Source organism: Vicugna pacos, chromosome 12 (assembly GCF_048564905.1).
Source record: "Vicugna pacos chromosome 12, VicPac4, whole genome shotgun sequence".
Classification (NCBI taxonomy): Eukaryota; Metazoa; Chordata; class Mammalia; order Artiodactyla; family Camelidae; genus Vicugna; species Vicugna pacos.
In genome coordinates, this window is record NC_132998.1 from 4,651,965 (window position 1) to 4,671,730 (window position 19,766).

General features: G+C 44.8%; 1 protein-coding gene across 1 annotated transcript in view; it reads left to right on the forward strand.

Moving 5' to 3' along the window:
- Positions 1-19,766, forward strand: part of LRIG3 (leucine rich repeats and immunoglobulin like domains 3) — a 45,048-nt gene that overhangs the window by 17,263 nt on the left and 8,019 nt on the right. The window contains exons 4-13 of the mRNA XM_072972497.1: positions 9,017-9,148; positions 9,687-9,830; positions 10,846-10,989; positions 11,304-11,447; positions 11,852-11,995; positions 12,941-13,021; positions 13,935-14,006; positions 16,137-16,208; positions 16,716-16,879; positions 18,925-19,245. Of these exons, the coding sequence (XP_072828598.1) occupies positions 9,017-9,148; positions 9,687-9,830; positions 10,846-10,989; positions 11,304-11,447; positions 11,852-11,995; positions 12,941-13,021; positions 13,935-14,006; positions 16,137-16,208; positions 16,716-16,879; positions 18,925-19,245 (1,418 nt within the window). The remainder of the gene's footprint in view (positions 1-9,016; positions 9,149-9,686; positions 9,831-10,845; positions 10,990-11,303; positions 11,448-11,851; positions 11,996-12,940; positions 13,022-13,934; positions 14,007-16,136; positions 16,209-16,715; positions 16,880-18,924; positions 19,246-19,766) is intronic.

Genomic DNA, 19,766 nt, shown 5'->3' on the forward strand with positions numbered 1-19,766 from the left:
TTCATAAGAATTAATCCTCTATATGTTAATGGTTTATTAATTTGAAGTTCAGAATAATGATGCCATATTTTATGGTTCATACTATCACCTTAAGGTAAAATTCTTTATATAGGCTGATTTTTGTTAAAATGTCTAAGTTGAATGACATTTCAGTAAAACAAAATTCTAGTAAGTTTTATGAGGGAAGGTTTTATTTTGGTTCTTAGAGAAAAACTGATTTTATTCGCTGATTAGATTGCCATTGAAAGCACAGAGAACTATATTCAGTATTTTGTAGTAACCTAACCTATAATGGAAAAGAATACAAAAATGAATCTATGTATGTATGACTCAAGCATGCATACACCAGAAATTGACACATTGTAGCTGACTGTACTTCAATAAATTAAAAAAATTATAATAAAATAGATTTCTTTTGAAAATGTCCTGTTAAGCCTGGTGGACGGAACACATTTGCTTCACTCTGCGTTGTCCTAAACCCCCTTAAGATGAAAATATAGGACTAAGGTACACACAGACTGGAGCAAAGAGAGAACAAGAGAGGAGACAGTCCAAATGAGAGAGGCCGTAAAAATTTTGCAAGCAAGTGTGCAAGTTGTAACTGACTTAAAGAGAGAAAGTGGGGTGGATCTCCAAAGAAACAGACACTTTCTTTTTGCTGCAGAACCTTAGAATGCTTCAGAAATTCAAAGTCAGTAAAGTGGGGGGGGTACAGAGAAGACTGAAAATGGGGGATTGTTGAAAACTCTTACGAGAAGCAGTCAGACCCCAGGTTCCTCCTCTGAAACTCACAGACCACTGCCTGCCCCTCCCATGATGGAGGCAGAAACCTGGAAGTTTACTCTCCTGAGGGTTGAAGCAGAAAGTCTTGGAATTTGGGACACAGGCCCAGCTGGGCAGGGGGCGGAGGTTGAGGGCAGCAGCTTCTGCAAGCAGGGAAGGAAAGTCGGACCTGAATACTGAGGGTGACAGTCCTCCCCTCAGCTTACATTCCTGTCCGCCTTCCCAGACGCGCGCAGTCATGCTCATCCCACCAGACTGGAGGTTGGAGGGTTTGAGTGATAAGACAGACACGTGTAGATCCCATTGTGAAACGGGTCCCCTGCTCAGCCACCTGTGTGAGGCTCACCAGACGACAAGTTGTTACCTCACAGCCCTCAGCAAGGTTCCTAGGGCTGCTTTTCAATAGGTAGATAGCCAGTGATCACTGACTCTCGAAAGAGTTTCTGAGAATGAAGTCAGGGTCTGAAATCCATAGGAAAAGGGAACCAGAGAGAATGGAAGGAGAAGGGAACTTCAAAACAACCTAATCTCTCTGGAGAGGAGAGAGAATATGTTATACCCACAAAATAAAAAATGCACGGTACTAAAAGGAATATTCAGAAAATGGGGAGGAACCCACTGAAGTTAAAGATATAGTAACAGACACTTTAACAAGGTAATAGAAGTGTTGGAATAAAGTTGAGAAACTCTCAGAAAAACCAAAAGACAAAGAGATGGAAAACAGGAGAGGAAAAGATGAGAAGATAGGAGGACCAACTAGGAAATCTACCTCACTGGAATTCCACAAAGAGACATCCGTGGAAATAGACAAGGGGAAATTATCAAAGGGACAAAAAAATTGCCCAGAGCCAAGAAACGTGCATTTCTAGGTTGAAAGACCCCACTGAGTGCCAGCAAGTGAAAAAAAGACTTGCACTAAGGGACATTACTGTGCAACTTTAGGATATTGTGGTTAAAGAGAAGCTCAGAGAGGAGGAAAACTAAAACAGAAAACAGGTCACCTGTACGGATCGACAGTGGTTCTCCAGACATGAGCCTCAGAGCGTCAGCATCACCTGGGAACTCAGCAGAGATGCAGATTCTCAGCTCCCATCCAGACCTACAGAAACAGGAACCATGAGGGTGGGGCTCCACAGGCTGTGCTCCAAGACACCCCTGCCCCTCCCCCCCCAGGTCTGATGCCTGCTGGAATTCAGGAAACACAGACTGAGGCGTTGGCTCCTCAAACTCACAGCCATGAGTCCTGTGATGGAGAAGAATGATGTCTGCAGAACCCTGAGGAACCTGATTTCTCGTCTCAACTCTGTATACACCCGAACTGTCAACCCTAGAAAGATGTATCCAAGCGTGAAAAAAAAAAAAAGTGCCTCTACACATGGTTTCTTCAAAAGCTAATGGAGGACATGCCCCAGGAAAATGAGGGAGCAAACCAAGGAAGACTGGGCTGCCAGGCAGTGGGACTTGAGCGGAAGAGAGAGGTGAAGCCCACGAAAGTGAGGCCATGCTCTGTACGAGGCTGCAGTTTTATGTGACAAGTACGTGCAAATCTGGTCATTTGTCATCCAAATCCACAGCTCCTCAGAGCCGGAAGAGGTCATTTCATTCCATTTCCTCCCATTGAAGGGTGAGAAGATGAAGGTTCACAAAGTATAGTAGATCGAGGCACGCTGCCAGGAGCAGAAGCAGACCCTCCTGGCTGGGGAGCTGTGGTGTGACCTGCTGCCTGTCCGAGGGCCTCCTTTGGCGGGTCGGCTGACGGAGGGACTCCCAGCTTTGCTTTTTCTGCCGTGGTCATCCCGCTTTCTGGTGTACATGCGCCTCTCGGACCACCGCTCAGGGAAATCCCTCTAGGCCAGTCTAGAGCTTGATCTAGAGTTTTTTAAGACTAATCGAGACTGGTCGCTTCAGGGTCTTGAACCCCTTTATGTAATCCTGACTTCTGGGGAACCAGAGATGAATGAGAGATTCTCTTCACTCACAAGCGAATCACAAGCTAGTGGGGAGACTCAGACCCACAGCCTCAGCATTAACAGTTTATATTGGGGCATCGAAAAAGGTGGTTTTGTATGTGGCATAAATGGGGTTTTTACCTGTATTTCTGTCTTCATTTTCACACGTGTGATAATTGGCACATATTTAGGGCCCTGATTATTGGAGGATCTCCATATTAAAACATTGTGGGCATCTTTATTATGTTCACAAGCCAAAACATAATTATATTTTATGATGACCCGGCTCTTAGCACAAAGAACTGATTCTCTCCTCGCAGTGGCTCATTTGCTGCTGAGTGTCGCTGATTCCTAATCAAGAGTCTTTCTCCTTGCTGAAGTTCCTCAGCTGGCTTTATTCTCTCATGCCACAGTACCGGCGGGCCAGTCTAAACATGTGGTCTTTTAATGAAACTTCTTAATTATCTTTTTAGAAAAAAAGACGCGCAGAGACAGTTTATTTTTATCTGTATGGGAGAGGTTCTTGGCTTGCCAAGTCTCTCTGTTAAAAGAAGCCTAGTATTATGGGGTGTTATTCCCGCCAAGGTAGTTTTCAAGGAAGCTTTTTTTTGGGGTGTAGGGAGAGGGGTTATTGTTGGAAATATAAGTGATCCTTAATGTGTTTGCAAAATGTAGTGTTTTCTTTAACAACTTGTAACACCTTTATAAATGGTGTTAAACTGGTTGCTGGCAAGTTACATATAGAAATCACTATTTCCTTGGGGCCAGGCTGGCTGTCCCGGTCAGTACAGCTAATGTGCTTGCTCTATGGTCGTATGGAATGACCACAGATTCAGCAATTTGTTGGCTGCAGTAACTGAATCGGACTTAAGGGATGTGGTTAGAGTAAGGCATTCCAAGAAAGGAGGGCATTGCAACATGTTAAAAAAAAATGGTTTCAAATTGAATTTCTTTGCACATACCCTCTCTCAAAGGAAAACACCACATTCCTGTACCCTCTCTGAACAGCCACGCTTGTGTGTCTCCACACATCAAGCTGCAAAGCCTTAAGCTGCCTTTATGTTGTGTAATAGGTCAGAGGCAGTAGAAACTATTGACAAATATTTCTTATTCACTAAGAAGCTACAGTTTAATTGGTTCAGGAATTCCAGTGTGAAAAAACCTGATATTCTGGTTCCTCACAAAGAATATTCCACTCTGGAAATAAACTGACACCGTTTATACCCACTTAGGAGGTCATGAAGTTCTTCTGTGACTCTCACGCTTTCTAGAGATCACAGTGAGTCCAGCAGAACCAGTCGTCATCATCCCGAGCAGTCATGTCAATAACCTCGCAAGTTCTATTCTACTGTTATTTAGCCTGGGTTCACATCCATCGTAGGTGTTCAGAGTATCAGAACCAACGAACACGTTCCTTATATATGAAAATAGCACAGATGTGCATGTTCCCAGTAATGACAGACATGAGAATGCCAGTGCTGGGCCCTTCTGGCCAGTAGCATCTCACATCTGAGCAAGGAGGGACGCCAGTCTGCTTGAGAAGAGGACCCCACGCTTTAGAAGGCCTCTCAGATAAGCAGCATAAGACACTGCGGTAATGGGTGGAGTGGATAGGAACGCCAGTCGTGCTGGACCGGGTTCCAGTGTCCAGAAGCTGCAGGGCTGGAAACCTGAGCCTTACGTCAGGGGAAGAGGAGAGCATGGTCTGTGCCCCCGGAAACCAGAGGAGGAATGGCGCTTCGCCCCGAGGGGGTAGCTAGGCAGACCGTCACCATTACCCCAGCACACCATCATCCATCCGCCGCCCCTCCCCTTCGTGTCCCCCACCCTGCTCCTAAAATGCACGCCTGGGACCGTCGCCCCACCACTTGAAGCCCTGTCCTCCTCCCTCTGCTTGACCGAGTGCCGGGTGTGGTTCACAGGAGCGCACGTGACCTGCTCTCCTCCCCTCCCAGCACCTTGCTCTTGCACTTGGCCTTCCTCTGGCTCCGCTGGTGAACTCTGCTCCCCCCGCCAGGGCTTTCTTCCATGTTCTCACAGGGAGGGAGCCTTGCCTCGCCCTTGCTGGCTTCTGCTCGGACCCTGGCCGCCTGCGCTGGGGAGGCTGTGCCGACGCCGACGCCCACGCCCCTCCGGCTGGCTGCCTTTCAGGAGGCCGTCCTCTCTCCTCTCCTGTCCCGCTGGTGGCTGCTCCCGCCTGCCGCCTGTCTCCCCACCAGAATCTCAGTTCTGCGAGGTCAGGGACCATACCTGTCTCGTTTGCTGTCCGGTCCTCAGCACTCCCCGAGCAAATACCACCAGACAAAAATGGTACATCGGGCTTGCTTCTGCTCCCAGGTACTTGGCAGAGTGGGCTGAAGGGTGAAATTAGCGACAGAGGGAAGCCGTTATTCTTGGGCCGAAGTACCTGGGCCTCCTGCTCTTCCTGTGGCCTCTGAGAGGCCTGAGGGAACCACGTGCATTCCAGTGACCAGGCTCCCGAGCCTACATTCGCCCACAAGGGATTGATTATACTGGGCCTCAGCAACGGTTCGACCATGGGACGCCCTGTACTCCCAGCAAACATGGATGACCGAAGTATTCACGGTCCTTAGGATGGATTTGCACAAGGCTCAGACGCCTTCCAACACTCTTACAGCAGATTTCTGAACAGTGGAAAGATGGCATTTCCACACTGAGGAATGGAAGAAGACAGTCATACACTTTGTTTTGTTTTTGTGTTAGAGCAGTGCACATTTCCTGCCAAAAAAATATTAATGAACTACAGTGCTTTTAAAGTGTTCCTCAGTTTTGGCATTTGTCCACATTTGGAGACAAGTTAAAGCTGGGGTTGAATTGGATCTTTGTCTCCTAGAAGCAGCTATTGGTGGTTTGCTCTATTATGAAGTAGGTTTATTTTGAAAGTTTTGGGCGATTAAAAAGATTTTTTTAATCTAGTTTTTTAATGTAGTTGTCTTTTTTATCCCTTCTTTGATATAAAGCAAGTGTGTCTTTTTTAACTGGTACGTATCAGGTTGTTATTTGCCAGTTAGTCTGAGAGCTACCATGAAACTGGTGTTTCGATTTAATTCCATTCCATTAGAACAGAGTTAAAATTCTGTGATACAGGGACCATTATCCTGGCGGTTGTGAGTGATTTTTGTGCTGGGCAGCAGTGCTGACAAAAGACGCACTGTGCACGGTCCGTTTGTAACTGAACGCTCTCACACTGCAATTTAGGAGGTGTGCAGTTGCGGAAATTGCTGGCTTTGGCCAGAGCGTACTTTAACTGCAAGGAAAATTTTATCCGTCCCTCAAGTAATTGGCAGTTTTAATGCCTTGTTCATAATTACCTTATAAACAAACGCATGCATAAACCAGAGATTGTATGGCCTGTTACCTGACTCGCAGCCTGATTTGACCAACGTGACAGATACCTGTGGGTGTTCCTCTCCCTTCCACAAAAAGCCAATTTGCTCCGTTTATTGCAGAAACCGATAGCTGAGTGTTTCTTTCTGTTGTTGTTAAATACAAGCGGAGCTGTACTAGCCCCAGACAACCTGGGGGCCGAAACCAGATGCAGAGTTTAATGGGAGGGACGGGGAAGGAAGGAGATGAGGGGGGGGCACTTCATGGTTACTCTTCTGCTTGTGGGAGGACATCCTGGTAATGCAAACATTTGGGTTATGTATTTAAGAGCACATTTTTGTCCCCTGAAGTGTGGTTTTGTTTAACCCGCACACCCTGACCCTAAGGCCCCCGTGGCTTGTCTCCTGGACTGACTCCATCTCCGGGACGTAGAAATTGGCTAATTGTCTCGCTTGCATTTCCCTGCACCTCCCAGCTAGATCAGGGGCTTATGCACTGACGAATCCAGATGTGGGAAACGGTCAAAATCAGAGGTCATGGCTGACTTGACTCTAAACAAAGTCTGTAAGACTTTCTGGGGATCTGATGTTTGTGACTTGTGCATGGAATTGCTAGGTCCCCCCACCCCCCCTTTTTTTCCAACCTTACTATTGTCACAGACAGAGTTCAGCTCTTAGGATATACGTCTCCTACGCTTGTTCCCTTGTACTGGCTTACTTTTAAAAATGGAGTTAGATTTTCAGATGACTCGGATCGAAAAAGACAATTCCCCACCGTCTTTCAAAGTAACATATGGAGGATTTTTACCAATATTTTAGGAAGTTTTGTTAGTTCATTATTGTTTAAGCAGAAACGGTGCAGCCTGTGTTTTCCCTATATTATTCTCTTTTGTGGGGAAAGAAGCACCTGACATCTGCACGTGTTCAGGAAGCTGGTCTTCTATGCAACTGGATGCCAAGCACGTGCAAACTCCTGAGGGCCCTCTTACCCACTTGGGTGCGAGCACAGGCTGGGGGGCCCTGTTTCCAGGGCATCCTTAGTGTCGACATGATGGTGGCTCGGTGAGCCGGTGTGGATTCCCACATTACTTTGGAACCAAAAGTTCAGCCTTTTTGCAAGGGCGGGAAGTTGCAGGCCTTTCTGGAGGTGCATTTTCAAGTAGGAGCTTAATTGCCAAAATACGTTTGAAACTGTTCTGTGGAACAGCCTTCAGGGGTTGCTTTAGGACTGACAGGAGCTTATTCTGTGAGGTGGTCCAGGACCGCGTAGACTTGTTAGGTTAAAAGCTCTAACTTCCTAATTTTAACACCAGAGAAATGATACTACAATCAAATGGCATAATATGGGAAAAATGCTTAGCATGGGGCTTGGTGTCTAGCATGTCGTCCACGTTGTGGGAGTCCATATGCCTTCCACAGCAGAGGGGCAGGGACATAGCGCTGCTTCGAAGGAGCTCACAGTTGACAGAAAAGACCAACAGCGTGAAGAGTGCTGTCAAACGCAGCAGAGCGTTTTGTGAAAGCCCCTAAGAGGTGCTCTTATCTCAGGAGCCTTCTGTGATGGCGAGAGGCCCACGAGTTACAGCAGTGCAGGAGAACTTACTGAGCTCAAAGCACTATGCAGATGAAGTTCTGGGCAAGAAGGATGCGCACGTGAAGTCACTTCCTCCGTTTTCCCCTGAAGCGGTTTTACTGAACACCGTGGGCAGAAGTCGCGACACGTGACTTACATCACATACAGAGTTCTCCTTGGAGCCTTTGGATGGTTTCATTGTTCCTTACGTTGTAAAGAGAAGACCCTTTATTGTAGGTGGACTTTGCCATCACTCCAACCTTTCTACCGTGACATGTTACTTTCCCCTGTCTGATGATGGTCTAAAAAGTCCAAGTTACCTGGTCTAATATAACAGCTAAGACGGCTTGCTCATCGGTTTGGCTCCTGTTTCCTAGCAAGGTTGTCACTTAATGCTGAATTTCCCTCTTGGAAACTGCTGTATCAATATTTTAAGAGCTTTGACGTGCGTGGCCTCTTTGTTTGTTTCATTTTTTCGCTTGTGGTCCAGGACAGTGCTTACCAACAGAACTTCCCACAATACTGGGAATGCTCTGTATGTGTCCTGGCCCATTTGGCACATGCTGGGCACATGTAGCTATTCAGGACCTGAAATGTGGGTACTGTGACTAAGGAATGGAACTTCAGCATTTAATTTTAAAGAGCCACAAGTAGCTACCATGTTGAACATCATGGTTAGTCCAGTGTTTAAGACAGTTAAGGTCAAAATTTTTAAAAATCTAGTTACTCCCAGGGGTTGTTTAGACCGACGGACTCTTATGTAATACTCTTACAATATTCAAAGCTCTGGAGCGAGCATATCCACTGATACTGAGGACTGTGGCAGTGCATTGAAAGGTGCTATTTCTAAAAGAAAAAGATTTCTGTAGGATGGCTTTTTAGAAGCCCCAGTCTGATGAGTACTTTAAGTTCACTGGCACCTGTAGTGTGGGCACTTTCCAAGAGAAGAATTAGAAGTGCATTAGGATTCAAAAAGAAAGAACAGGGAACAGAACACATCAGCGCCTGGAATGCTAGCTCGGTGCTAGGCACTTCACATCCCATTTCAGAAAATGATAAGGAGGAAAGACTGTTAACAAAACAACAGAAAGAGAAACCAGTTCAATTGCACAGCATTTCCATAACCACAGCTGTTAAACGCTCCCTGGTTTATAAAGGAGTGCTTTTCATAATTCTAGTATTATGATTTACTGCTTAACGCAAAATTGAAGTGACTAAGGAGTTGCTGTTTAACTTTTAAAAGTGCTGTTTAGAGCAGTCGGTTCTCCATATTTCTGAAAAATGAGTTAGAGATAGAAAATGTTTTTCACCTTTCAGATTGTTGTACCATCAACCCTGTTATCTGTGCTATTCTTGACTTCCAGAGCTGGAAACAAGATTGTGGAAATACTGCCTGAACATGTGAAACACTTTCAGTCCCTAGAAACTTTGGACCTGAGTGGCAATAACATTTCAGAGCTTAAAACTGCGCTTCCACCCCTGCAACTCAAATATCTGTAAGTCGAGTTGTTTTTAACAGAAGTTTCCACATGTGATGAAAATGTTGTAGTATATTTTTAAAAAGACTCAACTTTAAGGTATGCTGAACTCTGTCCTTTTTTTTACTGCTGATGGATCAAAATGTAACTTTCTTACTGATAATTTGCTGTAAGCCCAAATAACTACAGTCTTCATTTTATTACACTTTGGGTTACAAAAATGAGATACCCTCTGTTAGAAACTAAGTGCTTCTTTTTAAAAATAGTAATCCAAGTTAAACCACTAGAGTGTTTCATTAATAAATGACTTTCACAGAAATTGGATGAGCATCTCTAACGAGTGTTCATAGTCTTCAAATGTTCCAGTCGCTTTCCCCAGCAATCGGTGTGAATCATAGCCGACGTTGGGACAGGGACCTAAAGGGTTAATGATTTTAAGCGTCCATCATTTCAAATGATGGTGAGGTTCTTTGGAGAGCCTTTATATGCAGAGAATACATGCACTTTCACTTCCCAAAGAACTAGGGAGAGAAGCTCATCTTCACACTTCCGACAGGTCCATCAACAGCAACCGAGTGACGTCCGTGGAACCGGGGTACTTTGACAACTTGGCCAACACACTCCTGGTACTGAAGCTGAACCGAAACCGGCTCTCCGCTCTCCCGCCCAGGATGTTCAAGCTGCCCCAGCTGCAGCACCTGTAAGTACAGAGCCCCTTAGATACTGTCCCCTCACCTCCTCTAAACCCTCGGCACCTGCCCCCTGACATCCACTATGTGGCGAAGGGAGTGCAGAGGCAAGGATGTGGCTGCTTCCCCTGTGGGAGCCAGAGCTGCAGAATCTCTACCTCAGAGCCTCACAGTCACCCAGCGCAAGCTTCTGCCTGACAAGGCAGGCTGGGTTGTTACTGAAAGAGTGAGCAGGGTGATCACTGAATGGCCTTCGTCAGAGACATCGTCGTGGCACTGAAGACGGCGTGGGGACTCCCACCGCTGTGGATATGAGGGCCGTGCCGACAGCTGCGGGGCCCTGATGGCCTAAGCAGCCGTGAAGAGCTGTCTCGTTAGTAAGCGGAGCCCTGTCTGTGAGCAGGCTCCTCCACTATAGCGGTTTTCAGCCCTGGCTGCACATTACAGTCGCTTGGGGAGCTTTTAAAAGTCCCAATGCCTGGGCCTAGACCAATGATATTAGAACCTCTGGGGGTAAGATCCAGGCTTCAGTTGTTTTTAGAACTTCCCCAGGTGATTCCTGAGTGCAGCCAAAGTTGAGAATGTGACTGCCTTAAAGTGAAAACATTAAACATGGACCTAGTTGTCAAAGAAAGAAATCAGTTTTTGTTAGCAGACTGAACAGGATAAACTTGATGGCCCTGCTCCTGAGTAGACCTCTTTCCACATGATATTCAACATTCCCATTCTGGATAATTTAAAAACCAATATTAATGTGTTTACTTCTATACTGAATGGACAACAGTTTAGAAATTAAAGTGTCGTCTGGTGTGAGTATTTTATTCCAAAAGTATACCATGCTTCAGAAGGAAATTGACTCACTGCTAGTAAATCAAAATTCTTCTCAATGAAAATGTTTAGAAATTTAAAACATTCTATGTGATTTAACACTAGCTGGTTTAACTCTACTGTAGTAATGTCACATTTTATTACTACCTCCGGAATTTGTCACGTAAGCTAACTGTTTAACTGTAATATCCAATGCAGTGAACTGAACCGAAACAAGATTAAAAATGTGGATGGGCTCACGTTCCAAGGGCTTGGTGCTCTGAAGTCTCTGAAGATGCAGAGGAATGGCGTGACAAAACTCATGGATGGCGCTTTCTGGGGGCTGAGCAACATGGAAATCTTGTAAGTGGGGGTTGTCACAGTTCCTACTCCGGAAGTGTGATCAAGCAATGCTCGGTGAACATTTAGTAGCTTTCATGTGAAATCCAGTGTTAAAATCTCATAATTTACAATCATACCATTTAATTTTTAGTTTTGTTTCAGGTAATGTGACTGAGAATTTATAAGCATGGTGTTTTGTGCTGATGTCTTCACATAACAAAAGCTAAACCTCTAGGAACAATAGGAATATGTAGTGGATTGTAATCATACGTCCCCTTGGAAGAGTCTAGATGATGAGCTTTGGATCTGGCTTTTGGTTCTTATTGTAACTGTAGGCAGCTGGACCATAACAACCTGACAGAGATCACCAAAGGCTGGCTTTACGGCTTGCTGACGCTGCAGGAGCTCCATCTCAGCCAGAATGCCATCAGCAGGATCAGCCCTGACGCCTGGGAGTTCTGCCAGAAACTCAGCGAGCTGTGAGTTGCCTTTCATTCTCCTCAGGTTCGAGAGCAGGAATCAAGCCAGAGCATGAGCTTCTTACCACTGATCTGTGAAATTTTCATAACAAAGTTTCCAAGGTGACAGCTTTTTTCACATGCAACCTAGTCAGAGTTTAGCTGCAGTAAGCTGAAGCCAGCTCTGCTGTTTCGACTCTGTGGCACGCGGGCCAAAGCAGTGGTGGTTATTTTCAAATAAAGAGAATTTTTTTAATTACTAGGATTAGAAATAATGTTTGCCTGGGTATTATTAAAAAGGCAGAGTTTTAAAATAAGGATTATTGTGTTAATATATCTCATCCTTCTTTTTTTTAAGCGGATCATTGTGTTGAACTGGAAAATAAACGCTATTGTTTGTTTTCCTGTTCCTTTTTTCTTTACAGGGACCTAACTTTCAATCACTTATCGAGGTTAGATGATTCAAGCTTCCTGGGCTTAAGCTTGCTAAATACACTGCACATCGGGAATAACAAAGTCAGCTACATCGCTGATTGCGCCTTCCGGGGGCTTTCCAGTTTAAAGACACTGTAAGTTACACATTGTGCTCTCTGTACATGAACCTAATTGGTTCCTAAACGTGCCCACTTTTCTCCAAGCAGGTTTCCTTTGTTGTGAAGGAAATGTGTACGGCCTCAGAAGTGGTGTCTTAATCTTTCCCAGATCAGTTTGATTACAACTGGCCCATTCTGTCCACATGTGCTTCTTGTAGGGATTTTGCAGGGATAGTGATCAGACTGTGTGGGCGATTACAGTTAGCCTTCTCGGGATGTCCAGGAAGCTGGTAACGGCTCAAGAGGGAAGCAGTTTTAAATCTCTAAATTTTTCTTTGTGAAAATGCTGATTAAAAATTGACCCAGAGCAGAAAAAGATATACAAAGGACAGCAAAAGAAGATGCATATTTATCAGGCCAGTTATATCCAGACTTGATTCTGTCCCAAGAGAAAGAAAAGAGAGTTGGACTAATTGACCTTTGAAAAAAATCTCTCAAATGTTCATTTTAATGTCGTGCCACGGGCTTTTGATTTTTGGCCTGTTGGAAAGGCTTGCTCTGTTTGCTGTTTGAAGCATTACATAATTGAAAGACATGCTGTGTGCTTTGGCGAACTGCTCCTTGTGTGGTTGGAACAGTGGTTTTAAAGTTTAATGTATTTTTCAGACCATTCAAGACTTTCAAAATTTAGTCATCTTGATAGAGGAGTTAATAGGGCCAGAGTCAACTGTCCCGATTTCGGGCAAAAACCTAAAACGTTGCTGAGTGAGAAGGGCAGGATGTAAGCGGTATGTTGGAGAGAGAGAGTTCCCGTCATTTTGAAAGGGGCAGAGATGACATGGGGAGTGCGATGAACTTCCTACAGGCTACGTGCCGCCTGGGAGGTGATGTTAGATTTCTAAGCACATCTCTGAAGAGAACACCTGTATCTTTGGTGAGGAGCCTGGTCCTAGTTTCGGTAACTTTCCTTCTGTTAATCAGGGATCTGAAGAACAATGAAATTTCCTGGACCATCGAGGACATGAACGGTGCCTTCTCTGGCCTTGACAAACTGAGGCGTCTGTGAGTGATTTGCTTCGTAGTCTGCCTTGCTCTTTGACCGAAACGGTTTGTCTTAATCCCAGTCAGTTCCACACACAAGTTGGCATCTCTAAAGAGTTCAGAAGTAGGTGCTTAATCGGTCACCACCCTTCGTCGTTTCCCCAGATGACTGCTCTGATACAGAGTGTATGTTAATTAGATTTTCTTTCTTGGACATAGTGGTTTTACTCAACGCTTCAGTCAGCGCGCGGCTTACCTTCGCGTCCAGATAAGAGTTTTAAGTTGTTTTGAGTGCTTGGACTCTTGAGATGATCGTTGTGTAAAAGTTAGCGCACTTACTAAGTTCAACACTTCGAAAAGTCCAGTGTTGCCCTTTGCTCAGAGGAATTTTTAAATGAAGTGATCCAGTATCCAGCAATAATACTGCAGTGGGTTCCAAGCAATACAGGATAAAAACCTTTATATTCAGCCACAAAATGGCCTTGCTGATGGCCGGATTCTGAGTTCTAAGTGAGTGGTTTCAGATTGAGTTCCACGTAGCCCTAAAGGTCTGTGGACAATGAAGGTATCTACAGGGAGGGAGGGGGAGGGGAAGGAGGAAGTCTCCCCATTACCTGCTTTACTTATTAGAGTTCGGAGACACTCGACTTGGAATAAAAATTTCTACCTCTTCGAAAAATCACTGCTTTAATTTAACCGTCAGAGTGGCTTCTTGAATACCTATTTTGGCCGGATTCTCTGGTGAATGCTTTGCAACCATGCTGAACTGTATTACTGAAATAGATGGCACGGATACATTTTTTTTAAGGCTATGTTGTTTAACTGAAGAGAACAGACTTATTCACAAATGGTTTAAAAAGCAATTCTTTGCATGAGAATCACACTCCAAGATGGCTTTTATTAACTGTTCCGTTATAATTTTTCTTTTTTTAAGAACACTCCAGGGAAACCGGATTCGATCCATTACCAGAAAGGCCTTCAGTGGTTTGGATGCACTGGAACACCTGTGAGTAGCAGGACTTTGTTCCCCTCAAGGAAGTCTGAGCTGGTTCTCTGCTTACGCATCATGAAAGAGGACGTAAACCAGACGGAATTCTGTTGGTGTCCTCACGTCTGTACACATCTGTCTGTCTTCCGCCTTACCGAGCTACCTGTTCCTCTGTCTGTATCTCTGTGAAAGTGTACGTACACAGGTACATACTTCTTTTGCATTTAAGGACATTACATCATTACTGGGTTTTCTTTTAATTATTTTTCTCAAGCAGAGGTACGTTTAATTTTTTTAAAAGCTCCCATTTATCACATATGCTCTGCCTCTCAGGCATTCTGCCAAGTATTTATATATAATATTGTCTCAGTTAATCCTCACAAGAAAGCTATTCAATAGCTATTCTTATCTTAATTTTTAAGTTAAGACATGGAGGCTCTGAGGGGTCACCGGTTCTATTGAGCAGTTAAGGAGGTGACTTGCATTTTAAAAATCAGAAAAGACAGGTCCCCCTGTCTTCGAGAAAGTGGAAGGAGAGCTTTAAGGCTGCTTGGAGGATTTCTGTTGTTGTGGCTATTGCTTAAGTATAAAATGTCCAGCCTGTTTTTCCTCCTTTTTTTCTTTTCATCGTTCTCCTTTGCTAATCAACCTCTCAGTCCTGGCAGAAGCAGGACTCAAACCAGGGTGGCCTCCGCTTTCTCAGCAGCTCTTGCCCTCACAGCGTCTGCCCTCTGTAACTCCCGGCACACATTTCTGAAATTACAGTTAGGGATGGAAACGTTTTCAGGCACTGGGAGGGCAAGCCAGGCAGCCTTGCTGGGAGTCAGAACCTGCCCATCACAAAGCCAGCTAGCTTGCCATATAGCCGTGTCTGCAAGTGTATGTGTGCAGTGAGAGGCCGAAGTGACGTGAAGCCTGCTCGCCCTGACTGTTGAGGAGTGCTTCTGTAGCCACAAGTTTTAATACCCGTTCACCTGGACAAAAGCAGTTATGATGTAAGAGACACATCTGGTTGTGCCGGCACTGGTGCTCGTGTCCAGCTGTGATCTGTGCCCCATTGTTGTGGGTCGCTAGCCGCACTGGCCGTGCAGCAGTGCGGGTTGTGGTCTGATGACTCTGCAAAGCATAGTTTGGAAGGGTGGGCCAGTATTGCTGGACTTAGTGAAACAAATTATTTTCAAAGGGAAACTAGCCAAAAGCATTTGTCATCTGACCCATAATGTTTCTGGGAAAGTGGAATTAGTGGGTTAGGGGAGTACTGACCTCTGCTTCAGTTTCCTAACCCTGTGTGCCTCCCCCAGCCTCTTCCCCTGCCCATGTTTGGGACCTTGATTCTGTCTTCTGCTGCCACTTGTCTCTTTCAAAATCCCTCCTGCCTACCCTGACCCATGTAAAGGGAAGCAGAGTGGCAATCACTGTGGCGAGGACTTTAATTCAGACTGCTTGTAAGTACGAGTTAAAAATCAAATCAGCCTGAATACACTCTCATTTGGAAACGTCCTGCCTGAAGTGGCCGTTGGTTGGTTTGTTTCAGCGAGTACCTCTTGTCTGAACCCCTTGCTGTCTCTCTGTCAGTGAGTTGTGAGTGGCAGAGTAGGCTGGTGACTCAGAGCATCGGTTTTGAAACTGGAAATAACTGAGTTCACATCTGATCTGCCTCTTTTATGCAAACCAAGGAGTAGTTAGATCATCTTCTTTTGGGTTGCTGTGAGGGATAATTGTAATAATGTGTAGATGTAAATCACATAACACGGTACCTATCATGGAAGGCATTCTGTCCATTCTGTCCATGATGGTTTTTAAAAAGCATAATTATGAGGAATTTTATTTGTGTATTTAAAAGTTACTAAGCGTTACTAAGCTGAATAATGAGAAATACGGTAAAATAACATGGCAGAATAGCTTAGGCCCTTGTGGGCCAAAAAGCCTGTGGTGGTGTAAACTGTCTGACCAGAGCGGAACCTGCTCTGACGCAGGCGTCCTTGTGTTCAAACCCGGCTTCCTGTTGAGTTCCTCTGGTCCCCGCGTTGGTGCGTTTCACACAGAGCACTTTGGTGGTGAAGGGGCGGGCAGTGCGGGTCCAGCCTGTGCCTGAAGGCGCCTGGTGACCCCGACTCCCTCTAACGCACTTGACGTGGTTGCTTTCAGAGACCTGAGTGACAACGCGATCATGTCATTGCAAGGCAACGCTTTCTCACAAATGAAGAAACTTCAACAACTGTAAGCTTTTCTTTTCCATCCAAGAATTTCAGATAAAGCGTAGAGGGGGGTCCTGTCATGGGGTAGGTCCTCCTGGATGACGTGTCTATAGAAAGTATCTGGCATGTTCTTCACATAACTTTTATTACGAGAAAGCAAGAGGAGTTGGTTATTTGTTCCCTTTGTGGAAAAGAGGAGTTCCTTTTTCTTTCCGTTGCGATTTTGCAGTTTAAGCGGGCGGGGCCTGTTACGGCGCAGAGCCTCTCTCGTAGTACGCAGTGTCCAGGAGTCAGGTGTGTTTGTTACATCAGCACGTCTGTCTGCGCAGATCAGTAAGAACCACCACAACAAAAAAACGGTGCTAGTTCCACATCTTGCATTTGAAGATGGACTATAGAATGTTTATTCCGTGGGTTGTATGTATTTGGTGTCCACATTCATTGCTTTGTTAGTATTTACTTGAGTTTCATTTACTTGTAGAAATCTGCATTTCATACAAAGCAAATTGAATGTAATTACTCTCTTCAGGCATTTAAATACATCAAGCCTTTTGTGTGATTGCCAACTAAAATGGCTCCCGCAGTGGGTGGCGGAAAACAACTTTCAGAGCTTCGTCAACGCCAGTTGTGCGCATCCGCAGTTGCTGAAGGGAAGAAGTATTTTTGCCGTCAGCCCAGATGGCTTTGTGTGTGGTGAGTGGCACTATGGCCTCGGCGTTTTATTCATTCTTCTTTTTTTTTTTTTCTCTCCCATTTGTCCAGATCTTGGATTTGAGTAAATTTATGTTCCCCTAATAAAGCTCTTATTTCTGCTGAGGTAGATGAGCGTGGATCTTAGTTTGCTGATGATTGCAGTTTCACTAATGGAAGGAAATGCTCGTACAGTTTCTTCCTCTTTGTGTTGGCGTCAGGGTGGTTTGGTGGAAAGAGAATGATGTTGGACATTGAGAGAGTTGGGGGAGAGTCTCAGCCCTTCTGCGCGCCTTCAGTTCCCTAACTCAGTCTTTGCATCTGTGAGATGGGAATACCACTGTCTGCTCTTCCCAACCCTGGGGGTCATTGAGAGGCTCATGTGAGCCCAGTGAAGAGACAGACTTAAATCCTGTACAGATGCTAATTTGTGTGGAATAGAAAGAGAAAGTTAGCTAGTGGTTTATAGGCTGCTAAAAATTTTTACAATTGGTGGGTGAAACATGACTATAATAGAAAGTTTGAGTTTATTATAAATAAAGGTAAGGTCCTTTGCTTTAGCATGTACGCATCTCAGCGTTAGACATCTGCTTACCCGGCTTCAGATAGCTAGTTCGCAGATCCGGATCGGAAAGCCAGGTCTTCATCTGTCTGGTGCCGTCTGCTGTCTGCCACACTACACTGCTGTTCACTCTTCTCTGCCGTGGAGATCTTTGTGAAAATAAGTGTGCGGATAGAACATGGAATCAAAGTTTGCTTGAATTTTAACATGTGCGTTGAGATATTACAGAACCCAACTTTACATTAGCCTTTAAAAATTTATTTAAAACCACTTTGCCTTCAATTGTTTAGTACAAGAAAAACTCCTTTTAGGTTGTAGCATGACATAGTTAGTGCCCACGGTTTCTGGAATTTAAACATCTGATGTGGCTTTGGATCTAAATAAGCCCTGGACATACATCTGTAAGGGCCTGAGCATTCCTTTTCCATGGTCTCTATTTCACAGTTCTTGCGTCTCACGATAAGAACCCTCTATTGCTTTGAGACATATATGTGGTCTCCATAGATTTGTCACTCCACTGAGAATCTGAACATTGACCACGTGAGAATTTTAGAACAATCATATGGAAGCAGAAATGATCTGGATTACAGCGTGTAGGCACGACATTGGAGATGAGCTGCACTGGAGTTGTCAGAGGACCCCCCCACACCCCGTCCATACATGCACACACACATGCACACGCACATTAGTTTTTCAGAGCACCCAAGTAGTACATTTTAGAGGATTCAAGATGCTTTCTTCTGGGTTTAGACTATCTCTGAGAAACTGAAGTTCAAAAAGGTAACTTTTCTAAAAAGTAACTGAGAACTTAAAATACCCGTTTGGAATGAGAGAGTTGCTGAGCCCTAATTACAGCGTGGCTCTGGCAGTGTAGCCCAGCGGCCTTGTGGACTGGCCCCTCCAAACTCCAGGCTGCAGCCAGGGTCTCACAGTGAGCTTGAGAGAGGCTTTTTCTTTCTCTGCAGGATTTTTTTCCTTCTCTGCCTAAAAATTACTGTCGTTTAATATGAACTGTGTTTTTGGTAAATGGGGTGTTAATTGCTGTCTCTGGTGATATTGATTATCATTACTGATGTTTGATTTCTTAATTTTTCTGGTTCTTATTTGTGGAAAGCATATTGTGAGAGCGTGGGAATGCAGTTCCTGACAATAGCACTTTAAGCTGATTCATGAGCTTGGAAGTGTCTTAGCTGATTATGTAAAAAGGGACCACAGGGGGTCTGGAGTATATTCCAAAATTCCAGCCTCTTCTCAGTTAATGACTGGTAACTAGGTCTCAGTCTCGATTTGAGATGAATGCATTCCTTTATAAACTCTTCCCAGCTACCATTTCAACAGTGGGACTGCTACTCCATCTGTGAAACATACACAAAAGGGTAAAACCTAAGCCACTGTTTATTTTGAGTTTCCTGGTGTTCAAATCTGAGTAGCATTTGGACTCTCAAGCTTTAAAACTGTTTTGTTTCTTCCTCTCCGTTTTGAACAGATGATTTTCCTAAACCCCAGATCACGGTTCAGCCAGAAACGCAGTCGGCAATAAAAGGTTCCAATCTGAGTTTTATCTGCTCGGCTGCCAGCAGCAGTGATTCCCCAATGACTTTTGCTTGGAAAAAAGACAATGAGCTACTGCATGATGCGGAAATGGAAAATTACGCACACCTGCGGGCCCAGGGCGGTGAGGTGATGGAGTACACCACCATCCTGCGGCTCCGCAACGTGGAGTTTACCAGTGAGGGGAGGTACCAGTGCGTCATCTCCAACCACTTCGGTTCATCCTACTCTGTGAAAGCCAAGCTCACAGTAAACAGTATGTGGTCTGACTTTTCCTTTTGCGTTAAAAGACACCGTTGAGAAGCAGAAAAAGTGCCTGCTTTCCTCTCTTTCTCTCATTCCTACCCTGGTCCCCTGCTCTCCTGGCTCCCACACAACCCTTCCTCTCCCTGCCTCTCACTCAGCATGAAGTTCGAGGGTTGTTTGTATGTAAGCAAGCGGTCATTGTGTTGAGGGCCCGTGCTTGGCGGGGCGGGGAGCCCAGGTGAGCCAGACGCTTTCTTGCTCTTCGGGAGTTCACAGTGTCCCAGTCTCATGTGAGAGGCTTTGAAGCATAGTGTTAAAGCACACGCTCCTATTTTTTTAAATTGAAGTGTAGTTGATTTACAATATTGTGTTAGTTTCTTTTCAGGTGTACAGCAAAGTGATTCTGTTTTTCTACATTTTTTTATATTATTTTCCATTACAGGTTATTGTAAGGTACTGAATGTCATTCCCTCTGTTACACAGTAAATCTCTGTTACTTGTCTATGTTACGTATAGCAGTCTGTATCTGTT